Source organism: Daktulosphaira vitifoliae, unplaced genomic scaffold, assembly GCF_025091365.1.
Source record: "Daktulosphaira vitifoliae isolate Bord-2020 unplaced genomic scaffold, ASM2509136v1 Scaffold_4, whole genome shotgun sequence".
Classification (NCBI taxonomy): Eukaryota; Metazoa; Arthropoda; class Insecta; order Hemiptera; family Phylloxeridae; genus Daktulosphaira; species Daktulosphaira vitifoliae.
This window is the reverse complement of record NW_026099575.1, coordinates 9986276-10013301: the sequence shown is the minus strand read 5'-3', so window position 1 is coordinate 10013301 and position 27026 is coordinate 9986276. Positions and strand designations below refer to the sequence as shown.

General features: G+C 25.0%; 2 protein-coding genes and 1 long non-coding RNA gene across 3 annotated transcripts; 2 read left to right on the top strand and 1 right to left on the bottom strand.

The window, feature by feature from the left end:
• Nucleotides 1–7282: 7282 nt before the first annotated feature.
• Nucleotides 7283–11467, top strand: LOC126905543 (alpha-(1,6)-fucosyltransferase). The gene is made up of 9 exons (XM_050685336.1): nt 7283–7605; nt 7907–8131; nt 8236–8632; nt 8971–9157; nt 9700–9937; nt 10040–10216; nt 10284–10434; nt 10676–10936; nt 11011–11467. The coding sequence occupies exons 2-9, from the start codon at nt 7926–7928 to the stop codon at nt 11095–11097; spliced, it is 1704 nt and encodes a 567-aa protein (XP_050541293.1). The 5' UTR covers nt 7283–7605; nt 7907–7925; the 3' UTR covers nt 11098–11467.
• A 7721-nt stretch (nt 11468–19188) lies between these two features.
• LOC126904359 (all trans-polyprenyl-diphosphate synthase PDSS2) lies at nt 19189–23983 on the top strand. Its single transcript, XM_050683347.1, has 5 exons — nt 19189–19681; nt 19808–20138; nt 20214–20546; nt 21949–22113; nt 23821–23983. Exons 1-5 carry the CDS (start codon nt 19395–19397, stop codon nt 23974–23976), a joined length of 1272 nt encoding a protein of 423 aa, XP_050539304.1. The 5' UTR covers nt 19189–19394; the 3' UTR covers nt 23977–23983.
• Nucleotides 20971–21942, bottom strand: LOC126904360 (uncharacterized). The gene is made up of 3 exons (XR_007703732.1): nt 21693–21942; nt 21184–21625; nt 20971–21119 (listed from the first exon to the last, which is right to left on the bottom strand). It is a non-coding gene; the product is annotated as an uncharacterized LOC126904360 (long non-coding RNA).
• Nucleotides 23984–27026: the final 3043 nt, after the last annotated feature.

The following is a 27026-nucleotide window of genomic DNA, read 5'->3' as shown; positions in this document are numbered from 1 at the left end:
ATTTATTATGCAATTTTACAAACATTGTATTGAACGATGGATGACCTAAAAATATCATTTGCATACACACTACCGTGTATATGAAGGTGAAAAGACGATACGTACACTACACCTAAATATGCTTAATAATACTTTTAAAAATTATTTAAAGATCTTTTTAAAGATTCATCATTATTTATTATTTTAATTAAAAATTTTAATAAAATCTCAAAGAGTGCTGTACAAAATATGAGATATTCTATTTATTTTCGTTGCATATTTGTTTATTCATAAGATGACTAAGACAAATTTAAACTTGAACCCGCATCTTACCGAAAAAAAATGAAAAATCATCCGGTCACTCCCAATTTTATTTTAATTGACATATTATAACAAATGTTATTCCTAGAAAAAAATATCGTACTGTTCAGTTACTTTTATAAGTCACTGGATTAGCCAAATTAATATAACATATATTTATAAGATGCAAAATTTCGCAAAATAGTCAATATTAAAATGAAAATATTATTGTTATAAGATTATGTTTGATTATATTTAAATTAGCGCTATAAAAAATAAATTATTATTTATATATATATATATATATATAGCCAAATTAAAAAAATACTATACAATAAAAAAGTCAAAATTCAAAAAAAATATCGTACTGGTAATCTGTAGCTCATATTTAACCAACCAATACTATAAGTTTTAAATAATTTCTTATGGGTCGATAAAAACTTTAAGCTAAGTACTTGTTAAGTTACTAGCATTTATATATATAGAGTGGGTTTGTAGTGCGGGTGGGTACAGCTCGAACTGGTGTAAAGTTTGCATATTATATACATAATACATACTCCGCCCGCGTTACATACTCATTCTATGTATTTAAATGCTTATAACTCAATAATTAATTATCCTAAAAAATCAATACCTTCTACTAATAGATGATATGATTCAGTTTCTTTTGACAATCAATATAGATCCAGTTGAAACTAATCAAACGAAATGACACATATAATAAATAATAATAAAAACGGTAGCACAGTGGGGTCGAGGCACAGTGTGGACGAGGCATAGATGGGACAAGTATAGATGATATCTGACAGTGATTAAAATCACTATCATAAGAAACGCTTCGATGCAAATCTGTAGATAGTGTTTCCTTTAGAGAAATTGGTGAAATATTTTAAAAGCAACATGAACTCTTATTTCTTTAATTATATCCTGATTAGTAGTTCTTTGATTTTAAAATATAATATATGAATAAATACTAATTATAGTTTTTAAATTTAGTATGAAATTGTGAGGCCAGCTATGATGTATGGTTCATAGTGTTGGGCGGTTGATAAGAAAGTAGAGCAGAGAATAAGTGTAGCAGAGATGAGAATGCTTAGTTGGATGAGTGGAGTGACTAGAGAAGATAGGATAAGGAACGAGCATATAAGAGGAAGTATAGGTGTTGCGTCAATCGTGGATAAGATGACAGAAAATAGACTTAGATTGTTTAGTCATGGTATGAGGAAAGAAGAATCGAAAGCTGTAAGAACAGTTATAGAAATGAATGTTGAAGGAAGAAGAGATAGAGGAAGACCAAAAAAGAGATGGAGGGATGCTATTGAATGCGATTTGAGGACAGCTGATGTGAGCGTAGAAGATGTGGGAGATCGTGTCAAGTGGAAGCTTAGGATAAGGGTGGCCGACCCCAAGTAGTTGGGATTAAGGCAAAGAAAAAGAAAAATATTACCAGATATTCCGGTGGCAATTGACATAATATGATTGTTATTTCGGAATGTACAATTTAGCGTTTAGTTGGGTTTAAATAATATAGCGTCAAATCAATTACCTACTCTATCGGTTGTATCTCAATATACACTACACTTTAATGATACAATAAATAAATAAACTCACACATACACACATATGCATTTATAACATTGTGTCTAATGTAAGTATAACATGATAAAAAGTAACCGTAAAATGAAAAAAATGGAATATAAATTTTATTACTCATATTAAATGTAATGTAACTCGAAAAATATTTGTTTAAATGAAAAAATATAAGATTATATTTTTATTTATAATTGTCTTTTAAACAACTTTTGTGCGAAACTTTTTTTTGTAAGTTAAATATTTTTTTTTGAGAAAATTAAGAAAGCTCATATTTTTGAACTTTTGCGAGGATTTAAAAAAAAAGCTCAATTCCAATCTTGAGGACTATTAGTATGTCATTATACATATTTTAATTCAACTTTTAAAAAAACAAAATTTTTTCCGCAATTTTTCCTTTGTTGACAGGCCTAGATGTCAATTTTAAACTTGTAATTGAGCTAAAAGTTATGGTAATATATTCAATTTATTTTACTATAAACTTTCATAAATCTTTATCAAAAATTTTTCATCAACTTTAAAGAACCAAAAAAATAGGTTAAAATTGAAAATTTGGACTGATTATTTTTAACATATTAAAAATCAAATCAGTAATAATTTGAAAACAAATTTTTTTTTCTTTCAATTATTATTTTATATATAATTAGTAATAATATAAAAAATTAGAAGTGATAGAAAAGTCTACTTGCAGATTTGAAAACAATGCGAAAAGTTGATTTAGAAAAGTATAATTTTGTTTCTGATGAAAGTTCCTTGTAGTCCAGTGCATTTTTTTATAGTAACAAACAGTTTTTATTGAAAATTATTGTATCAAGCCCTTTAAATTTTTATACACGTAAAAGTAAATCAAAATATAACTTCTTTATTATTTTTATAATTTCTCCGTTTAAATTACAATATTAAATATCAATTTCATACTAAATTTAATAATTATAATTAGTATATATTCATATATTATATTTTAAAATCAAAGAACTACTAATCATGATATAATTAAAGAAATAAGAGTTGATGTTGCTTTTGGAATAATCCACCAATTGCCTAATTAAAACAAAAAAAAAAAAAGTTTGTTGGGAATTTTTTCTGCTATTCTGCAAAATTACTCCTTCGTTGACTAGAATGAATCATTAAATAGAAAATTTTATGAGAATTAAAACAATGTTATTTTTAAGATTAATATGCAGTCAGAAAGTTTTATAATTATTATTTATTGTAAATTTATCAGAAAAACTCATTATTTTTTGCATTTTTATCGTAATAGAACACTTAAATAGAAATCATAGTAATCATTTCTAAGTAATTTTTGATATTTAAAAAGATTCTACTATTGAAATATCCAGAACTGAATTAATTTTAATGATTTACTTTAACTAAAAAAAAAAAAGTTAATATTTTGAATCCCTCTTGTGGGCAGGTAAAGGGTTAGATTTATAAAAAAAACCAAATGATAGATAAAGACATGCATCTAAATAAAAAAAAATATACTGATTTGGTCATTTTTGATAAAGTTATAACAATTAACAAAGTTATAAGTTTTATACACTGGACTACAAGGAACTTCCATCAGAAACAAAAATATACTATTCTAAATCAACTTTTCGCGATGTTTTAAAATGTGCAATTAGACTTTTTCTATAACTTCTAAGTTTTAATATTATTAAAAAATAGTTTTTACATATAAAAAAAAATAATTAAGAACAAAAAAAATTGTTTTAAATTAATACTGATTTGATATAATATTTAATATTAATTTGATTATTAATAAGTTAAAAATAAGGAAAATGACATATTTAACCTATTTTGTTAATCGTTTAAAGTTGATTGTTGTAAATGTTTATAATAAAAAAAAAAAATTTATTTTACCATAACTTTTAGCTCAATTGGTAAGTTTGACATTGACATAATTAAATAGAAAATTTTATGACAATTAAAAAAATTGTATCGTTAAGATCAATATGCAGTCAGAAAGTTTTATAATTACTATTTATTGTAAATTTATCAGAAAAGCTCAATATTTTTTTGCATTTTTATGGTAATAGATAACTTAAATAGAAGTAATAGTAATAATTTCCTAGGAACTTTTGTTGTTTGTTGAAAAGATTCTATAATTGAAATATTGAGAACTTAATTAATTTTAATGATTTACTTTAACTAAATGTACCAATCAAAACAAAGTTGTTAAAAAGATTTACTCAATTGAGTGTATTATAAAATTTGATTATATTTGTAAAAATCAATTGTTAATTCAGGAGAAAAAACAATCATTTTTTTTAGAAATGATTTATATAGCAACATGTTACAAAAAAAAATTGTAATATTATAGTCTAGTAGTAGCACACACAAATAGAGTAAAAAAATTATTAAATTACAAAGTAAAATGATTTAATTTTGTAGTTGAAACCTATCATATCAAACTTCATTCGTTAATAAATATTTTGAAAACATTAGAAATTAATGATTTTAATTGTCTTTATGGAGACGATGTAATAACTAACTGTTTAATTGATAAATTAGAATTTTTTTTTCAATTTTTGAGAGTAATATCTTCAACTAGATACGAATTGTAGTAATTTGACGTATTGTTGAAAAAAGTAGGTCAAGTTAGAGCAGAGAAAATAAATGATAGTCACAAAAAAATATCTTCTCGGCTTTGCATCGAAGCGAAAACTTAAAATATAGTAAAATAATTTTAATACGAATAAGAAATTTCTTCTTGCAAGGGGCGACTAAAGTGATGGGATCCTTGATCTTTATTGAAGTTATTGAATCTAAATGTGATAAAAATCAAACGAGTTAAAATTTATACTAACTTAAAAAGAATTAAGAAAAAATGCAAAAAATTCATTGCCATATGCGGGTTGGAACCTCGTACCCCAAGCGTGTAAAACATAAATTTTACCAACTCGGCAACCGTACGTTGCTTCCGGCGGTTGAAAAATTGGCTATTTAAGCTAGTTCAAATTTCAAAGTTATTTTTCTCGACTTAAAAGAAACAAACATATTTAAATAAGTTTAACTATCTATACTATATCAATTTTAATTTATATAATATTTATGAAAATCTGTACTCCCCTTGTCAGGTATTTTAAAATAAAATAAAATACAAAACCCAGAATTTTAACACAAAAATAGCATATTTTTGCATACGGTAGTCATTTTTACCATGAAGACAAATCCAGAGGTCAAATTTTTTTTTTTCACATTAAAGTATATTACATAAGCTTTAATTTAAGATATATTTAAAAGTGTCAGTATTTCCGGAATACTTTCAAAAATTAAATTGAAAATATCGTAGTAACAATACGCATGTTTAAAGTTTTGACCCCCCTTGTTAAAGGGGTATGATCCGATTTACAAAAAAAGCGTGCCAGATGAAAGGGGTATATCAATATTTATTATAAAAAAATAATAATATAGATCCATACATTTTTCCAAAAGTTATATAAAATATAAATTAAATAATATAACATATAAAATCGAGATTTTTTTCACGGAAATCGTACGTTTTTCTTTAACTTTGATGTCCGTTTTCACCACGAAGACAAGTCCAGAGGTCAAATTTTTTTTTTTCAAATTAAAGTATATTACATAAGCTTTAATTTAAGATATATATAAAAGTGTCAGTCTTTCCGGAACATTTTCAAAAGTTAAGTTGAAAAAGTTCTACTTTCTATACGCATTTTAAAAGGTTTGCACCCCCCCTGTATAAAGGGAAATGGTCCGATTTTAAAAAAAAGTATGTCGAATGAAAGAAGTATATATAAAGTATTTATCATTAAAGAATAAAGTTGATTCATGCATTTTTTAAAAAGTTATAGCAACATAATGTTAAAAAATGTAAAATATAATATCAAGAATTTTTTCACAAAAATAGCATATTTTTGCATACGGTAGTCATTTTCACCATGAAGACAAGTCCAGAGGTCAAATTTTTTTTTTTCAAATTAAAGTATATTACATTAGCTTTAATTTAAGGTATATATAAAATTGTCAGTCTTTCCGGAACATTTTCAAAAGTTAAGTTGAAAAAGTTAATTTTTTGTAAAAAAGTTACCATTTTGAAACCCCATCCTTTGGGCTGTTAAAGGGTCAAATGTTCACAAAAATATATAAAATGATAGGTAATTATCTAAGGTATCTATAAAAAAAAAAATTATATTGATTCGGTCATTTTTAAAAAAGTTATGGCAATTTTAAGTAAAAAAAATTGAAAAAATATCGAAAATTAGCGATTTTTAAATTTGTAATTTTTTGGGGGATTTCCCCCGTTTACGGGGAACGAGGGAATTTTTTTCAATTTTTGAGGGTAATGTCTTCGACTAGATACGATTTGTGATCTTTTGACATATTGTTCATCAAAATCGGTCCAGCGAGAGCTGAGATTGAGCGTTCACAGACACAAAAAAAAAAATTTAAAAAAAAACACATCATAGTAAAATTAATACCTTCTCAGCTTCGCATCGAAGCTAAAATAAATGTTTATTAAGTAAAGATTTAATTCCTCCGATATATTCACATCGAATCTCAAAAAACATGTATTTAATCTTAAACAAAAAAATTGATAGTTAAAACTGAGTTCAACAAAGATGAAACTACTAATAATAAACAAAAAAAGTACAACCTAATCTTATAAATTATATTTCAAAATAGAAATATTTTGTAATATTGAATCTTCTTCTTTTTTCTCGCCTTTATGCCGACCACTTGGGGTTGACTACCCTTATCCTAAACTTCCACTTAACACGATCTCCCACATCATCTACTATCACATCAGCCGTCCTCATATTGCATTCATTAATATCCTCCCATCTCTTTTTTGGTCTATCTATAATTCTTCATCCTTCAATATTCATTTCTATAACTATTCTTTCAGCTTTCCGATTCCTCTCTCCTCATGACATGATCAAACCATCTAAGTCTATTTTCTCGCATCTTATCCACGATTAACGCTACACCTACATTCCCTCTTATGTGTTTGTTCCTTTTCCTATCTTCTCTAGTTACTCCACTCATCCATGTAAGCGTTCTCATCTCGGCTATACTTGTCAACACTATGAACTATACGTCATAGCATACAGTCAAGACCTTCGGTCGTTTTTTATTAGAATAATAAATTAAATGATATACCATTATATTATTTAATTTGTCTTATTAAATAAATTGTCATTTTAAAAATATTTATAAGCAATTAAATTATTTACATTTTTAAGTTATGGAAAACTTGCATTATTTAATTAAACAAATTTAGTCAGAAATGATTGTACTATATGTAGTCTCTCAATTCGTTCAATGACAATGAAATACAATAGAGTTTAACGTCCGGTATGCCGGTCATGCGTTTGATTTATTTATTCCTCTCAGAAAAAAACATCAACCCAAACATTACACACAGAGAATCTATTACAGTAGTCATCATAACTACAGAAGTCAATACGGATGTTAGTCTATTGTTATACATTGAGAATCAGTGCTGCAAACCCTTATCTTACGCACAAACTGTATATAATAACACTGTAAGATAACGATACCAAATCGTATGATAACCAAGATACTGTAGATCATAGATCTATGAAACATTCATCCGTGTAGATTATAGTTAAAAATTTTGAGAGTCGTCGTTTGATTCGGTCGGACTGTGACAACGTTGGCAGACAATGACGATTGACTGCCAAAGGAAATGACCACTTAATTAACAGGATGAAGATCGACTATCCAACAAGACACTCTTCAAAAATGGTAACTAATAAACTTTTTATACTTTCTCTTTATTAAAAATTAGAAGTAAAATATAATTTTCTAAAATACATGAAAACAAATTTAATAAAGAATATAAAAGAAATATATATGTAAATTAAAATTCAAGTAACAAATCAAAAAAAATTTATTTTTAATTTTCTTGGTGGGGTATTTTTAAAAATATTTACTGACACTATGTTTGCTGTTCACATGAATTATTCTCTAAAACCTTGAACATTAATTTTTTACTTGTGACTAAATTATTTTGAAAATTGATGTATTTTATTGAATAATTCTACAGGAGTTCTAAAATATTCAATATGAGACAACAGGGATGGATGCGTATTTTGGCTTTCATTACATTTTCATGGGTTGCCTTTTTATTAATTACAATTAAATTTGTAAAACAACAAGATAATATAGATGGCGATTCATCTCAAAGATTAGCTAGAGCACTTGAGGAACTTGAAAAATTACATAGAAGTAATGCAGAACTTAATGCACTAGTTTTGGACCTAAATGATAAGTAAGTTTAGGTTTATAGCTTCAAAATTGTGTCTCCTTAAATTTATTTAGTTTCAAATGTAAAGATGTTAGTATTTAATAATTGTTTCTTTAATATTTCATTAGCCCAAAAGTTGATCACAAAAAAGTTCTTCTAGCTTATATGAAAAATTCCAAAGAAACTCATTCAAATGCTCCATCAGAAGAATATGAACTTTTGCGTCGACGTATATATGCTAATATAAAAGAACTTTCGTTTTATATAAACACTGAATTAAATTCTTTGGGAAAAGAAATTAATGGAGTAAATACAGAGCATTTAGAAAAAATTAAAAAAAATTTTGGTGAACATTATAGAGCTCTACTCAGTGATGTGAAAAATTTATCTGAAGTTGATGGGCATGCACAGTGGAGGAAAAAAGAATCAGAGAATTTAAGTAATTTAGTGCAAAAACGTTTGTATTATTTACAAAACCCATCAGATTGTTCTAAAGCAAAAAAAATTGTTTGCGACCTAAATAAAGTGAGTCTTTTAATCTAATATTTTCAAAAAACTAAAACCCAGAGAGATACTTAATTTCGCCAGAAAGACAGAACTCTTTGAATATTCTCATAGGGTGACTTGACCCTTTATACAATGATAAGTATAATGTAATAACACTTAGGTGTGTACACCGAATCAAGACAATTCAGTATTAGGTATACACAATGGATCTGAGTGTATGGGCATTATGTCCACCTCGTTAATTACTAAAACTAAAACTTATCTAATATTTTTACACTTAATTTGATAATCTATTGATCAAATTATTATTTTTTCTATTCAACTATCTTAACTTTATTAATACTAGTTATTTTTAGGGTTGTGGATATGGTTGTCAAATACATCACGTTGTTTATTGTTTTATTGTTGCTTATGCAACAGAAAGAACATTAGTACTAAAATCAAAAGGCTGGAGGTATTCTAGAGGTGGTTGGCAGGATGTATTCTTACCGTTAAGTAATACATGTACATCACCCAATGGAGAAACAGTAAGCCGATGGCCTGGTAATAAACATTATATATATTTTATTACAAAAAAAAAAATGTCTATAAACAAAAAAATTCATTGGTGTTAAAATTAATACCAAATTCTCATGTAAATTTTTTTATTCTTATAATTCTATTAAAAAGATATAGCAAAAAATGTATGAATTAATTAATGTAAATTATATTATTTATTTATATCTAGTTTATATTTAACATTCTTCAATATTGTTTTGGATGTGCCTGGTCAAACCTTTTGTGAAACCAATAGCTTAACTAAAAAAAATATACCACACTATTATTAAAACCAGAAATTTTTTTATTTCAAATAATTTTGTTGACATTTCTGTTTAAATTATTACATTTTACTTCCTTTTTCAATAAAAATTTTAAACCTCCCTGTTCATTTTTTTTTTTTTTTTAATTCTTAATTGATGCAAGATAATTATTAGTGGTATCAATTTTTAAAGTATAATTTTGGAAAAAAATAAACTCCCCTTATTTTTATATGAAAATAATGAATTTTTATTTGTAGTATTTATGTGATATTATTATGACTTTAGGTAATCGAAAAACTCAAGTTATCACTCTACCCATTATTGATTCAATAAATCCTAGGCCTTCTTTTCTTCCACTTGCTTTACCAGAAGACATTGCACCAAGATTAAATATTTTACATGGAGATCCTGTTGTATGGTGGATAGGTCAATTTCTAAAATATATGCTCAGGCCACAACCTATTACCAGTCAAATGTTAGATGATTATTCCAAGAAAGTAGGATTTAAAAAACCAATTGTTGGGTATGTATTATAGAACACTAAACATTTAACTTGTCAAATTTTATAAATTAAATCATAACATAAATTAAGATTAAAAACTATGTAAATATAACTTAATTTTAGAGTGCACATTAGAAGAACCGATAAAGTCGGTACAGAAGCTGCATTCCATAAATTAGATGAATATATGGTTCATGTAGAAGAATTTTATAAATTTCAAGAACTTAATAATAAAATTCATAAAAAGCGTGTTTATTTGGCTACTGATGAACCCAAATTATTTTCTGAAGTTAAACATAAGTGAAGTTTTTAAAATATAGTGTCTTTAATATTTTTTTTATTTAATAATTACTTATTGATGTCATAGATATCCTGATTATGAAATAATTGGAGATGAAGATATTTCTAAAACTGCATCAATAAGTAAACGGTATTCAGGTCAATCATTAAGTGGTATAATAACTGATATTCATTTTTTATCACTAAGTGATTACTTAGTTTGTACTTTTTCATCTCAGGTAAAACATTTTTGTGGTAGTTAAATCTAATAATACATAGAAATAATGATAGATAATTTTGTCTGTTTTATACTTTTGTTGTTGAATATTTTTAATTGTCCTAAAATTAATGTTATTAATTTTGTTATACTTAAAAAATATTAAAGTTAATTATTGATATTAAGAAAAGTATCTAAAAACTTAATTTGACATTTTAGTCTTAAAACTATACTTCTTTCAATTAAACTTAAATTATTTATAGGTATGCAGAGTTGCATATGAAATAAAGAACACACTCCAATCTGATGCTTCTACTTTATATAAATCTCTAGATGACATATATTATTATGGAGGTCAAAAACGTAGACTTCATGTAGCAGTTTTATCTCATGTAGCTGATGGGCCTCAAGAAATGGATCTTCAAGTTGGTGATCAAATTGCTGTAGCGGGCAATCATTGGGATGGCTATTCAAAAGGAACAAATTTACGTACTAAAAAAAATGCTTTATATCCCACATTTAAAGTATGCATACTTGTATTTTAATTTATAAATTAAATTCAATTTAAATAATTATATTCATCTTTTTTTGTTATCAGGTAATTCCAAAAATTGAGACTGCTAGTTTTGGCAATTACCTTAGTGTTCCATTTAATGCTGAAAATATAATTGACAAAAATAGATAACATCATACATGATTTATATGGCTCAAATAATGTATTTTACTTTGTGTACTCACTAAACCCAAAGGTCTTAACTACTTCACAAAATTGTATGGCTGGAGATTTTTTTCCTTGAATGGACTATAAATATTATTTTCATTGTTCAATTACTTTATTTTTATTTTCTGTGATAATGTTTTCGAGTAAATTCAGTTTTGACTCTCTATTTTATTTACTAGTCTTTTTTATGATAATTCTTTTTATAAATATTTACTTAAGACTATTTATTTTCTACTTATTAAATTAACGTTTTTTATAGATCTATATAATTTTTGTAAAATTATTAGTTACATTATAATTACCAAATATTGACAAATTTTCTATAACTATCATATTAATATTATATTTAATGTTTTATAAAATTTATAATAATAATAATGAGATTATTTAATAATCTTATTTAAATTACATTGATAACTGCATTATACAAAAAAATACTTTCCACTGTAACTAATATTATCTTTTCAGTATTGATTATTGAATGAAAAAAATATGTGTTAAAATAGAGTATTTACCAAAAAAAAATCGAACAAATTTTGTAAAAATAGCTAGTCTAATTGTGTCAGTACATGTTTTATTTAATTTTTTTTTATTTAAGATTAACGTTCACCTAAGAGTAGTATTACTATCTATAAGATTATTTATATATTTTTGCATATATACTTTTTCAAAATAAATTGAATAAAATTACAGTCAACTTTTATTTAAATTGTAAATTATTCAATAGTTTATTTTATTCTAGTAAATATGTGTGTTAATTTAACTATTATTAGTCCAATTACTTATATCAGTATCAACAATGTAAGTTTGTATTTATTATTATACAAGCAAAATATTACAAATAATAATTAAAACTTATATTCTCATTATTATTTTGTCTATTATTAAATATTTACTTTTATTTTTTATTAAGCTGATATTTTATAAGATATTTTCAATATACCTTAAAAACTTGAATCTGTATTTAAAAATTAGTTTACATTATTATTGTAAAAACTACTACTATTTAATTTTTTTGTAAAATAAAATAAAGGTAGCTCAATCATCTTAATGTTAGTATTCTGTTTAATTTTTTTCTTAGAAAACTAAAATCTTTTCATCTTATACAGAAAATGTTAAAAAAAAAGTTCAAATTCATTATTTTAACCAATTTGATAGTGATATTTCTATATTATATGTAATAATAAATTATAAACATAATTTAAGTATTTATGTAAAATAATTTATAAATTCTTCAAACAAAATTACAAAATATTGACACCAATGTCTATTTTAATTTTATTTCTTGTATTTTTAATTATTTAAAACTTGCTTAGATTTCACTAATAAAAAATTATTCAATATATATTTGATCTCTAAATTTATAATTATTTAAATAAAATTATTTAAAAACCAATATTGATTTTATTTTTCATGCAATCCTTTTACATTACATAAATCTATTTTTTTACAATAAATTAAAATTGTTACCTGTTAACTTTTCTATTATTTTAAATATTAGCCACAATAAAAAATTATTAAATTTAATATTAAATATTACTACTTAAGTGTATAATACCATAGAAAATTACTATAAAATCCTTAATTTTTCTTATGAAGTTAAATTATGTCTAATGAAGAAAATATCTGGTCTAAATATAATAAATATTTTAAAGAGAATTTCAGAAGGAATTAACACTTAAAAAGGTAAAGAAAAGTGTTTCTTTTTAAATTTATTTTAAAAATAATTTTGTTTTGCTATTTTTAAGTAAGTAACTTTAATTCACAAGGAAGCAGCAAAGTGATCAATCACCAACCCCCTCCACAATAATTTTGTGGCCAACAAAATTCAGGTATTTTTTCACAAAATTACTAGTTCTTTTGCCTATCCTGACTTCATTACCACCTCTATACGCCATTTGAATTTTTATCAAAAAATTAGTTGCGTTTAGTTTGGATTTAAAATTAAATTAAAAAAAAGTTATAACTTTGTTGCTGAATACTATTTAAACTATTGGATATTTTTATATTATTTATCATCAAACAACAAAAAAGATTTTTATACAACTAAGGTAAAAATATTGTTTATCCTATTTTATACATAACAATTATATCTTATTTTTTTCTCGCCTTTATGCCAACCACTTGGGGTTGACCACTCTTATCCTAAACTTACGCACACATCAGTCATCATATTGCGTATTCATTATTATCCCTCTATCTCTACTTCTTCTTCCTTCAACATTCATTTCCGGAACGGTTCTTACAGCTTCGATTCCACTTTCCTCATAACATGACCAAACGTCCTAAATCTATTTTTTCTCATCTTGTACACAATTGACACTACACCTGTACTCTCTCTTACATGTTCGTTCTTATCCTATCTTCTCTAGTCACTCCTTTCGTCCATGTAAGCATGCATACATCTCTGCTACACTCATTCTTTATTCTACGTTCTTATCAACCGCCCAACACTCTGAACCATACATCATATCTGGTCTCACTACAGTCTTGTAGAACTTATTATTCAACCTCATTGAATTTCTCTTATCGCATAAAACACCAGACGTTTCACTCTACTTCACCAACCTGTACTAATCTTGTGTCTTACATCACCGTCTTTTGTACAACTGATCCTAAATACTTAAAACTCTCCAATCACGTCCTCATCTATTGTCACTGACCTTCTCATTTAACTATTAATCTTTAAAAGACTGTAGTTGTTTTTAGTTTCGATGCGAAGCTGAGAAGGTATTAATTTTACCATGATGTGTTTATTTTATTTATTGTGTCTGTCACTACATTTTTCAGTTCTCACTAAAGCCTATGAAATGCACTATAAAATGAAAAAAAATATTTGTCCTGACGACTTATCTTCTATGTACAAATAGATGCCGTATTTAAAAACCATGCTATTTTTTGTGTTCAAATTTTATTTTTGTTTTGTTTATTTTAAAATACTTTATGAGGATTTGCCATAGTAATGAGTCCACCAATTTTTATAAAATTTACTAAATGTGACTTGTATTAATTATAAATTTATACTTATTTAGATTATTTAACCTCCTCAAAGTTATGAAAAGTTGCTTTGAATTTTTTACTATCTAGAATTGTCATTTTTAGCTAGTATCGGTTTAATTCACGGTGGCTGCGTATAATATAATACAGTTTTATACGGTTGGGGTACAAAGTTTGAACTGCATTCGTCAAACTAATTTTTTTTTTATTTTTTCTTAATTCTTTTTTGAGGTGAAAAAAAATTCAAAGTTCATTTGATTTTTACCTCATTTGAATTTAATAACTTCAATATATATTAAGAAATATTACCCTCCTTATTTTTGGAATAATCCACCAATTTTTTCATATGAAATACTATCTATAGATTTGCATAGAAGCGCTTCCTATGATAGTGATTTTAATCACTATCAGATTAAATTTATACAGGACACGTCCTGACTGTACTGGGTTTTTATTTTAATTAATTAGAATTAAAGACAATATTTTGTCTTAATTAAACATAAAATTTTTATCTACCCTTTAATTATAAAAATAAAATTTTAATTGTTTTTAATCTTAATTTTATTAAACTAATTTTTTTTGCTAAATATCCATATTTGTAGTGAATGTATAAACTTAATCGCAATATGAAAACATTTTTTGAGAAATGAATTTTACCGACTTAAAATTTCTAAAAAAATTACACATAACTTTCATAATTTTTGAAGAGACTGTGATTGAATTTGGAAGCTAAGGCCACTTTAAATCAACCAAATTGCACAAATGTATACAATAAGTAACTTGAAATTAGATAGTCTACTAATAACAATATTTTCAGTTTATTTAGCGACAATTCAAACAACCGTTTTCAACAAATGGAATAAACATTTTTAAAACGGCGACAAATTAATTATTTTTTATTTGATGGACAATTATTTGAGAAAATGAATACTTAAGTTAATGCAGCCAGGTAGCAAGAGCGACAAATTTAAATAAAAGATAAGTTCATAAGCCAGCTGATATGGCATTGATAAACGTTAATAACTTTTAGATCCTAAAAATATATAGATTTGTATTATATATTTATTTAAGCAACGTTGTCAGTTTGTCTATGAACTTATTGCTATACCGCAGGTTACGAAAGAATGCAATTAAGTTAACTATTGGGTAAGATAGGAGCCTTCTATTTTATCAATTGACCGTCGGCTGGCCTTCTCTAAAGTAGTATATTTACTGTAAATTTGGTTGGGTTTAACTAAAAGTATTTAACCTCTTATAAAATAAGAGATGAATACTACACTACTTAACAAAACCACAAAATTATTTTTTAAACTTTAAAAAATTTTTATTATTTTAGGAGATGTGTGTGAGAATTAGTGGTCAATGACTCTGTAAAGATATTCAAATATTTTTTGTTAATAATTTTCGCAATTTTTATTTAACAGTTTTATAAAATTTATTAAATTCATACTTAAGAAATTATTTATAATTTTTAAATTTTAATTTATAAATTTAATAAAAATTATTGGAAAACATAACTGATTTTAAGCAGTCTTCTGTAGGTTTTTGTACAAGGTGTCTATAATTTATGGAAACAGGGAGAGGTGAATACATAAACCCCATCCAAATATTTATAATTACATTTGTTTCCATAAGAAATTTTTTATAATGTAGGGTTGAACCCCACCTTTACGTAATAGTTAATATAATGTCATTTTTTTTTTTTTTTTGAGAATGAAATTGATAGCTAAGTCTCCTAATTGTATTATTGGTTGATTTTTTTTGCGATTGACATCGTGGGTCTATATGCGTGTCATGAGGTAAGTTCCTTAAAACAATCTATCAAATCTATTCATATTTGTATATTAAACAGTTCAGTTAATATATAATTTGTATTTATTTATCACTAATCAAATTAAAAAAAAAAACGAAAAAATAAATAATCATATAAGTACTTAAGTATGCAATCCAAACTTTCGGGAATATTTAGAATGCATTCTAACTTTGAAACCCAAATGATTCGTTAACAGTTTTTAGTTTTATCAATAATAATGAAATTTTTTATATTGTAAAATCGTAATGGTTCATGAGATATTTTTTTTAGAACTTGATAAATAGTAAACATTATCGAATCCGTTCAAGAAAATAATTTATTTTAATACTTTCGTTAAAATTTTACCATAATTAACATATATATTGTATTTATCAGAGGAACAGTTTCAAAAATTGTTCCTCTGTAGTTTAAAAGAAAATAGAAGTGATTGAACTTTACCAGGATTATTGTATTGAGTATTGACATAATTTAAATGAATTATTTCATACACTTCTAGTAGGACAGAATATTGTATAATTAAGCCAATAAAAAGTAAAAGTTTCATTAAGAACAAAAGTTTTTATTCATTTATTGGTGTGAACTTATAGTATAGCATATAAATATAATTCAATTTAGTCAGTAATTATTTTTCTTATTTTAAATAATTACTTATTTAAATTTCTAGAAATAAAATTTTAGAAGCATATTTTAGGGTTTTAAATCATAAAACCTTGCATATTTATTTTTTTTAGAATTACAAGTCCTTATCATTAAACATTGAAAAAATATTTATGATTATTTCCAACTTCCGAAATAGATAGAAGTTTAAAACCATTTTTTCATTGAAATATGTACATATTTATCAACTTTTAAACAATTTTCTTATGAGATTTTGTTTTGAACAATTATAAATGTTCATATTTTTGTATGATTAATAGTTCGAAGTATTACAATATAAAAGTTATTTGAGTTTTTATGTTCATATCACTTTAACGCACATAGGCACTAGATCATTACTTTGCTGATAGACAGACTTTCCAACTCATAACATAACTTTATTTGTTACATTCACACAAAATAATGTATTTTTTATTAGATGTCATACACAAAAATGTTTTATTAACCTATTGTCAAAAATAATGTTATGTAGCTAAATATTGTTGTCTAAAACTATGATTTTTTCAATCCATTTTTTTTTTAATTTAATAATTTTAAAAAGCAGTTATCTTTTCTTTTTTTAAATATAAATGGATTTTCTTAACGGTACTTTTCTGAGATTATTCGTCTTGGATTACAAACACGAAGTTAGATTTCTAAATATTTCCAGCCTCTTATTAATTGTAAAAAAACCCCACCCAATCTTTTTTTTAAATGAATAAACATATACTTAAGTGCATATTGTAAAATACAACAACATTAGTAATATATAATTTAAATAAAACTTGATTGAATTTAATTTTAGCTAACTAAAGTTACATACAAATAAAGTATGATGTGTATAAAACAGGATTTATCTTGAAGAATATACTACGTTTTCCTGATTAAGGTTAACGAGTGTATGAGTGACCAAAGGATAGATATTGTAGGTCGACTTATAATTATGATAATTAAATAATAATCATTATCAAATTTTTTTCACGCCCTTAAGATCCATTAAACTTTAAATTTTGATAATTAACGTTCATTATTAGAATCATTTAAAATTCAGCTACAAGTTATAATTTATAACTTATAGCTTAATTACTTAATCTATTTATGACCTATAATAGTTGTATTCCTACTCTTGAAATATTTTTGACAACTTATAGCTTAAGTTTTTAAGTATAACTATAAAAGACATATTGACGTTTAAAAGTTACGAGTCCTCGTGGTCTGATACAAAAAATAAATATTTTAGTTTATTTTGTATTAGTAATTTTCAAAATTAAGAGTGCAAATTGAAGATATATAATTAAACACATATACCAAATACCAGTTTATTCATTGTTTATACTTTAAAATAAAGTAGGTCAATATCACTTTTTACAAGAGTATTTCTTTATATTTCGTATTTTTTCTAAGAACGCATAATGAGTATGAATAAGAAATAATATAAATATATAATGCAATGAAAAATATAAAAATAATAGCAGATAGTAGCAACTTATTTTTACTAAAATATTTCAGTAGACGATAGTCTATTTAATAGAATAGATTACTCGATAAATAAAAACTTTAAATATACCTATATGTATATGTTTTACTCTGATAGTAAAGAAATATTGATAGTAATAAACGTTTTCGTTATTATATAGTGGCTTATGATAAATTGATCGTCATTAATAAGTTATTAAACGCTATCTATATGAAGTATAGTGTATGTCTATGTAGGTTTAACTAAAAATGACAACACTTTTTTTAATAACTTTTAATGTTATATATTTTTTTATATGGGAAATAATTAATATACAAAAATAAATCATATTTTATAGTATGTGTAAAATATGCTTCCCTTAAAAAAAAAAGATTTTTCTATTATCTTTTTTCAATTTTGAACTACCGTGGGCTGTTGTCTTAGGTAGCACTATACGAATCAATAACGATAAATGACAACGTATATTAATTATCTCTTTTCGTTAATGAAAGTATCAGGTTACCTTTGGTTGTTTTTAATTTTAATGTTTTAAACAGGTACTTATATAATATATAGTAAAACATAATTGTACTATTCATAAAGTACTAATTTCTCCAATTAATTAAGTCTTATCACGTTCTGTAATTTTTGGAAACTCATACTTTGCACTACGAAGTCTACGAACATTATTGACATACAAATTTCTATTCATTAGATATCTGTCCTTGAACTATTTCACAAAATAAAAACCCCGTTTCTTTTTTCTGTGTACATTACTACATACCTACATCATTTAAACACTATCCGTTTGAATTTGTAGAATCTACGATAAAACATAGATGAAAATTAGGTTTTTTTATATCTATGTATTTTTTTTTTTAATATCATACGTTCAAAGTGTATATAAAATAAACCATAAAATTCCCTACAGTGAATTGTGATTTTCAATATCCCGTTATACCATCTTTTGTAAATCAAGTAAAGTAAAAATAATGCGACCACTGAATAGAAATTCCTCGACGGATATTATCGTGAAACTTCAAGCGGCGCACTTTTAACTGTTCATCTATGCACCTATAGAATTTTGGAGATAGTGGGGACTGGTACAACTAACAGAGAGAGTTAGACCATGTGTTTACTGTGATATCTATAGCTCCGTTCACTTTTTTACTATCACCATTCAGTTTATACTGTAATGTTCAAATATCAAAATCAGATTTTTCTCTACATTTGTTCTTCGTAGTGCTCTGGCCTTGAGGCAATCAGAATGATTTCATAATTGTCATACTTTCTCTTCTTTTCTCTTTCGTAACTTTACGTGGCTCCTGAGTGCACTTTACTAATGTTACTCTCGTCGTCATGAACATCACACCAACACTCCGGCTATTATGGCCCAAAATATGTACCAAAAGTATAGCTAGAATTACCTATCATAATCAACGACGTTATGCTTCAACTACAACAGCAGTAGCAAATGTAAATCAGAAACCTGATTGGAATAGAGCAGTCTCAGAGGCAGAAAAGATAGTTGGTTACCCTACATCATTTCTAAGTCTTAGATGGCTACTCAGTGATGAAATCGCAAATGTTGCTTTGCATTTACGTAAGCTAGTTGGTTCCAATCATCCTCTTCTAAAAACAGCCAAGTTTGTAACTTTAATCTTATGGTTTATTTAATTAAGCATGCCATAATCTATGTGCAAAATGTTAAAAATGAACGTCAACCATAAAACATTAAATTTTTTCTAGTTGTTATTTTTATTTTTCTTTAGAGGACTTTTGTATAATGGAAGAAATAATATGCAAGCATGGGGTTTGATTGTTCTTCTAATTTCTAAGGCAGCTGGTCATCTAAATGTTGATGAGATGGAAGAAGATAAAGCAGCTGGAGTGCTGCATAGCCAAAGGGCATTAGCTGAAGTTACTGAAATGATAAGAACAAGCCATCTTGTACATAATGGTATAGTAAATATATACCCAGGGTTATATCCAGAACCTGTAATACTAAATGATATGGCTTTTGGAAACAAAATTGCACTTTTAAGTGGTGACTATTTGCTGAGTAATTCATGTGCAGAATTAGCTTCTCTTAGAAACCAAGAAGTAAGTATTGTTATTTAAAAATTAATTTTTAATAGTAAATGATTTATTTATTGAAGTAATTTTGTTTTTTCTTAGCTAGTTGCACTAATAAGTAGTGCTTTACGTGATCTGTCTGAAGCTGAATTTATTGGTAGAAGAGATAGACAGAATAATCCTTTACCCTCACCTTTTGAACCACTCAATCAAAGTTGTAACTCATCGTTACCACTAGATCCACTCGAACCATCAAGTTCATTAGGAAGTATGCCTCTTACTCCAGCATTACAAGATTGGACTAGACGTAATGTTCTTTCTGCTGGTAGTTTACTCGGTAAATCGTGTCAAGGGACTTTAGCTTTAGCTGGTCATGGTGTTGAACTACAAAAACAAGGATTTTTGTTTGGAAAGCATCTTTCACTTGCATGGCAGGTAAGAAAAAATATGTGACACTGTACACAATAATTATTTTATAATTATAATTATATCTATTAAATATTTATTTATGATTTATTATTATGTTTAGTTATGAGTTCAATAAACGGAAATACATTTAATAAATTCCATTAATGTAAAACATTGTTTGTTAAGAGTATTATTTTATTATTTTTACAATTAAAATGTTTCTTGCTGTTAAATCATACATAAATATAATGCATTTTTATACAATAGAAAAAAAAATAGTGTTTGGGAGTTTTACTTTTTGTAATTTCATTTTTAAAGTAACATAGTATTTTATGTATTAACCTTTAGTCATAAATCTATATTGTAGATTATATACATTATATTATATTGTAGAATTAAATTTTTGTGTTACTGACATGATATTTTCTTAAAAAATATCTTCTTATTACAAAGTTGTCAGTTTTATTTCTTTCATAATTTTTTAAGTTACTCAGTTTATCATGTTGTTTTAAAAAAATTTGGTTTTGCAAACTGTTTTGAAGTTTTATTTGTTTATCAAAAGTCTTTTGTATATTTGTATATTTGAAATTGTCATAAAATCTTTAAGGAATAAAATTAGAAATAAAATATTTATATACCACTTAAAAAATATTTTAATACTTACATGTCATATGTTGTATCAATAATAAATTTTATAAGTTTTTCAGGAGTTGATAAATTGAATGATTTTCCAGTGTTGAAACTACTTAATTTATCTATTGAATTTTTTAAATTAATACTCTCTGTTTGATTTGGAAATGGTATCATATGTTCATTTGCTTTCATCATTGCATTACTCATACAATTATGCATATATTCAAATAGTTTTTCTTTATTATATTTTTGCTCTAAATGGAAAATAGTTAACATTAAATATTTGATGACTTTTATACTTGCCTATAATGATAGAAAAAAAGTATAAAATCCAGCATAACACTAAGTTGCCTTGTAATGAGGTCATATTCAATTGCTGTATGTTCTGAATAATCAAGGTTATTTGATCTGCTAACCAAAAATTAATTTGATTTTCTTCTATATCTTTTAGATTTAAAATTGATGCTACAATTCTGATTTATAAATTATTTTTAAACTTTTAAATATCAATTTTATTTAATATGATTATTTCATACTCACGGAACACTTGTCTGAGGATCAATGTTTATTAATGATGGAATATCTAAAATTTGTACTTGTACTCCCATGAATTTAAAGTTTTCATTTACATTCTTTAAAACAGAATTATTAGATTTATTACTTATCTCATTAGTCTTAAGAATTGGATTAGACATTTTTAAACTGATAATCTGTGTGAAATACTGTAGAATTAAATTACTGTTTATTTACTAATAACTATAGTAATTAAATCAATTAATGGAGAAAAAAATTTCAGGCATATCTAGATCTAGAACCTTTTATGTCTGGATCTCCATATTCATTGGGTATTTCATTTAACCTAACATCAGCTCCAGTTATGTTTCACTTAGAACACGATCCTTCTCTCTTTGAAGAAATTGACAAAGGCATAGAATCTGTACAAAATGTTGATTATGCTAAGGTAAGTAATTTTATTAATCTAAATATGTTTTATTTTATTTTTTATTCATTAGCTATTGAAAGAATATTTGTTTGTTTTCCTGTAGAAATTATTTTTAAAAATAGTAATGTCTGGTGATTTTGTGTATCACTAATTAATTTTTTATCATTAAATTTGTTTTTGTAATTTTTACTTAATTAAAAATTACACTTGAATATCTTTCTTTGATTCTTGCTTTTTTTAATTCCCCTGGATATATTCTAATGTATCTAATTTTTCTTTCTGTAGAAGAATCTCTTACATTTTAGGAAATATAGACCCTTACTTTTTATAAAAAAAAAGAGTTTAACATTAATATAAAATTGATAACTATGTAATAAAGAAATTAAAATTTGTTTTTTTCTCTTAAAATATAAGTTATACAATATTAAATACAAGATAGTTGTAGAAAAAAAAACCCAGCACAGGAGGGTCGCGGCACAGTGGTGACGTGGTATAGATGGATCAAGTATAGTGATATCTGACAGTGATTAAAATCACTTTCAAAAAAAAACTCTNCTATTCCAAAAGCTACATTATCTGCTAGTTCATTATTAATATCCTAATTAAGATAAAGTATGTAGAATGAAAAAGGGATTATTAAAAAATATTATTTCTCATAAAAAAATAATGTTGATCCATACACTTTTCAATATGTCATAGCATTTGGTAGTCATTTTCACCGTGAAGATAAAATAAAGTCCGAAATTTTTTTTTTGCATAATAAAGTACATTACATTAGCTTAATTTAAGATATATATAAAAGTGTCAGACTTTTCGGAACACTTTCAAAATTTAAGTTGAAAAAGTTCTACTTTCTACATGAATTTTTTAGATTTGAACCCCCCTCGTATATAGGGAAATGGTCCGATTTAAAAAAACAGTATGTCAAATGAAAGATGTATATAAATACTACTCCTCATGAAAAAATTGTACTGATCCATACATTTTTCAAAAAGTTATAGCATAATAAAGTTAAAAATGTAAAATACAAAATCGAAAATTTTCACACAAAAATAGCATTCGGTAGCCATTTTCACCGTGAAGATAAAATAAAGTCCGAAATTTTTTTTTTGCATAATAAAGAATATTACATTAGCTTTAATTTAAGATATATATAAAAGTGTCAGACCTTCCGGAACATTTTCAAAAGTTAAGTTGAAAAAGTTAATTTTTTTTGAAAAAGTTGTCATTTTAAATCCCCCCTTGTGGGCAGGTTAAGGGTTAAATTTATGAAAAAAATATACCAAATGAAAGGTAATGATATTATGCATCTATATAAAAAAGAATTATATTGATATGTTCATTTTTGAAAAAGTTATGGCACTTTTAAGTAAAAAAAATTGAAAAAATTTCGAAAATTAGCGATTTTTAAATTTGTAATTTTTTTGGAGGTTTCCCCCATTTACGGGGAACGAGGGAATTTTTTTCAATTTTTAAGGGTAATGTCTTCGACTAGATACGATTTGTGATCTTTTGACGTATCATTGAAAGAAATCGGTTCGGTGAGAGCTGAGAAAAAGTGGTAACAGACACAAAAAAAAAAACACATCTTAGTAAAACCAATACCTTCTCAGCTTCGCATCGAAGCTAAAAATTAATTATATAATTTTAATATATATATTATATATATATATTTTTCATTATAATTTTTAATAGAATAATTGAATTTTTGATTTTTTTCTTTAGGTACATAATATTGTATTGAAAGGCCCTGGAATAGCATACACAAAACAGTTGCAAAAAGAACATTCACAAAAAGCTATGAAAGTTTTGGAAGTCTTCGAAGAAAGTGATGCAAGAACAGCTCTATCAAATATTATAGTTGCTATGGGTGGAGAATGAAATATTTTTTTTAAATAAAATAATTTTGAAATCTTGAATTATATTACCATTAAACAAAAATGATAATTGTATAACAAACAAGGTGTCATTAAATTATGTTATACCTTAGTAAATAACTAGATATTTTATTCGCTGTTGAGATTGTTAGATAACTGTTATACCCATAATTTATTATTAACAATTTTGTTAATTGTGATGTGCTAATATAACTAATGTTGATATGTTAGTTAAAACTTTATTATTGTTAATTAAAGTATAATGTATATTATGTAAAAAAAAAGAATGAATAAATTTGTGTACAGTTTTGTTTATGTTTTCAAATATTTAATTTCAATAATTCTTAACTATTTTGAAATTGTTATAGCTTAATGGTGTTTATTCAAAGGGAATGTCGTATTTTTTATTAAAATTGATTTGTACTTTAATACACTTAACATATTAATTAATATATTTTAATATGTTAATCAACAGTTAAATAATTATTTATTTTTAAATAAAAAAGGCTTATAGTAATTTTGCTCTGATATTTTTGATATATTAGCCTTAAAAAATCAATCAATTTTATTAAATAACCTCTTGTAAAATATAAAGAAAATTATAAAACCTAGTCAAAAAATTTCGATAATAACTGTTATATGGTGTAATTTTTTTGTTTTGTCTTCTTTTAAAGTTTTTAAAAAACAAATGTTTTATAATATATAAAATTAATATATATTCTACTTTTCTTTAATACAATTAATAATATTTTTAATTGTTAATACTCAGTTTATATTAAATTTTGTAATATATCTCGTTAGTGTTAAAATAGTAGTCATGATGCGCGAAAATAATTAATTTAACCTGTTCTATACTTTTAATTTATAGAACAAGTTTAAATATAAGACTAGTCCAAGATATTTGCTATACTGGATAAAACTATAAATTATGACTTTTTCTTTTTATGATCATTATTATTCAATCTTTATTATTATTAATTATTTTCAACTTAAAAATGCTATAACTTTTTGAAAAATGTAATTATCAGCACAATTTTTTTTTCTAAATACATTATAAGTACATCTTTTATTTGACATACTTTTTATTAAAATTGGATAATTCTCCATATATAGGGAGCGTTCAAAACTTGAAATATTGTATAAAAAATAGAACTTTTTCAACTTAACTTTTGAAAGTGTTCTGGAAATACTGCGTCCTTTAAACATATATAAAATTAAAGCTTATTTTATGTACTATAAAATGAAAAAAAAAAAAAATTTGTCCCGACGACCTATCTACTATGTGAAAATTGCTGTCAAAATTAAAAAAAAATGTAATACTTGCGATAAAAATCACCTTCTATAAGGATGTTTTTTGTACTTAAAACTGCCATAACTTTTTCAAATATTAACAAATCAAAATAATATTTTAGCTTCGATGCGAAGCTGAGAAGGTATTGGTTTTACTAAGATGTGTTTTTTTTTTTTTGTGTCTGTTACCACTTTTTCTCAGCTCTCACCGAACCGATTTCTTTCAATGATACGTCAAAAGATCACAAATCGTATCTAGTCGAAGACATTACCCTTAAAAATTGAAAAAAATTCCCTCGTTCCCCGTAAAAGGGGGAAACCTCCAAAAAAATTACAAATTTAAAAATCGCTAATTTTCGAAATTTTTTCAATTTTTTTTACTTAAAAGTGCCATAACTTTTTCAAAAATAAACATATCAATATAATTCTTTTTTATATAGATGCATAATATCATTACCTTTCATTTGGTATATTTTTTTCATAAATTTAACCCTTAACCTGCCCACAAGGGGGGATTTAAAATGACAACTTTTTCACAAAAAATTAATTTTTTTAACTTAAATTTTGAAAATGTTCCGGAAGGTCTGACACTTTTATATATATCTTAAATTAAAGCTAATGTAATATACTTTATCATGGAAAAAAAAAATTTCGGACTTTATTTTATCTTCAAGGTGAAAATGGCTACCAAATGCTATTATTGTGTGAAAATTCTCAATTTTATTTTTTACATTTTTAACATTATAATGCTATAACTTATTGAAAAGTGTATTGATCAATATAATTTTTTTATGGGATATACTATTTTCTAATAATCTCTTTTTTATTCGACATATTTTGTCTTAATCAGGATATTAATAAGGAACTAGCAGTTTATGAAGCTTTTGGAATAATCCACCAATTTTTTAAAATTAAACACTATCTAAAGATTTGCATCGAAGCGTTTTTTTTTTATAGTGATTTTAATCACTGTCAGATATCATTATACTTGATCCAACTATGCCACGTCACCACTGTGCCGCGACCCCCCTGTGCTGGGTTTTTTTTTTAACATTATGATGCTATAACTTTTTAAAAAATGCATGAATCAATTCTATTTTTTAACAATAAATACTTTATATAAACTTCTTTCATTCGACGTCCTTTTTTTTTAAATCGGACATTTTACCTTTATACAGGGGGGTGCAAAGTTTTTAAAATGCGTATAGAAAGTAGAACTTTTTCAACTTAACTTTTTTTATATTGAAACCTTAGGTAATTTCCTTTCGTTTGATATCATTTTTTTTTGAAAATCTAACACTTATTCTACTCACAAGGGGGATTTAAAATAGCAACTTTTTTACAAAAACTAACTTTTTCAACTTAATTTTTGAAAATGTTCCGGAAATACTGCGTTCTTTAAACATATATCAAATTAAAGCTTATTTTATGTACTATAAAATGAAAAAAAAATTTGTCCCGACGATCTATCTCCTATGCGCAAATGGCTACCGTATTCAAAAATATGCTATTTTTCTATTAAAATTATAGGTTTTGTATTTTATTATATTTTAAAATATCTTATTAGGAGAATTTATTGACTATCATGAATATTATATAATTTAATTGACATAGAATAAAGTTCATAAGACATAAGAAATTAAACTTATTAATTTTTTTTTACTTTTTGTGTAAAAAATATATAGCTGTGTTATTTTGAAAATTGTTATTTTTCAGATTTATATTATCATTCATACTTTTCATTTTTATTAATTCTTTTTGTAA

Excerpts from the sequence above, each read along its gene's own strand:
- LOC126905543 (XM_050685336.1), top strand. The coding sequence starts at position 7,926 with ATGAGACAACAGGGATGGATGCGTATTTTGGCTTTCATTACATTTTCA. Across the intron at positions 9,158-9,699 it reads AACAGTAAGCCGATGGCCTG|GTAATCGAAAAACTCAAGTT; the intron begins GTAATAAACATT and ends TTATGACTTTAG. Across the intron at positions 10,435-10,675 it reads TTTGTACTTTTTCATCTCAG|GTATGCAGAGTTGCATATGA; the intron begins GTAAAACATTTT and ends AATTATTTATAG.
- LOC126904359 (XM_050683347.1), top strand. The coding sequence starts at position 19,395 with ATGAACATCACACCAACACTCCGGCTATTATGGCCCAAAATATGTACC. Across the intron at positions 20,139-20,213 it reads CTTCTCTTAGAAACCAAGAA|CTAGTTGCACTAATAAGTAG; the intron begins GTAAGTATTGTT and ends GTTTTTTCTTAG. Across the intron at positions 22,114-23,820 it reads AAAATGTTGATTATGCTAAG|GTACATAATATTGTATTGAA; the intron begins GTAAGTAATTTT and ends TTTTTTCTTTAG.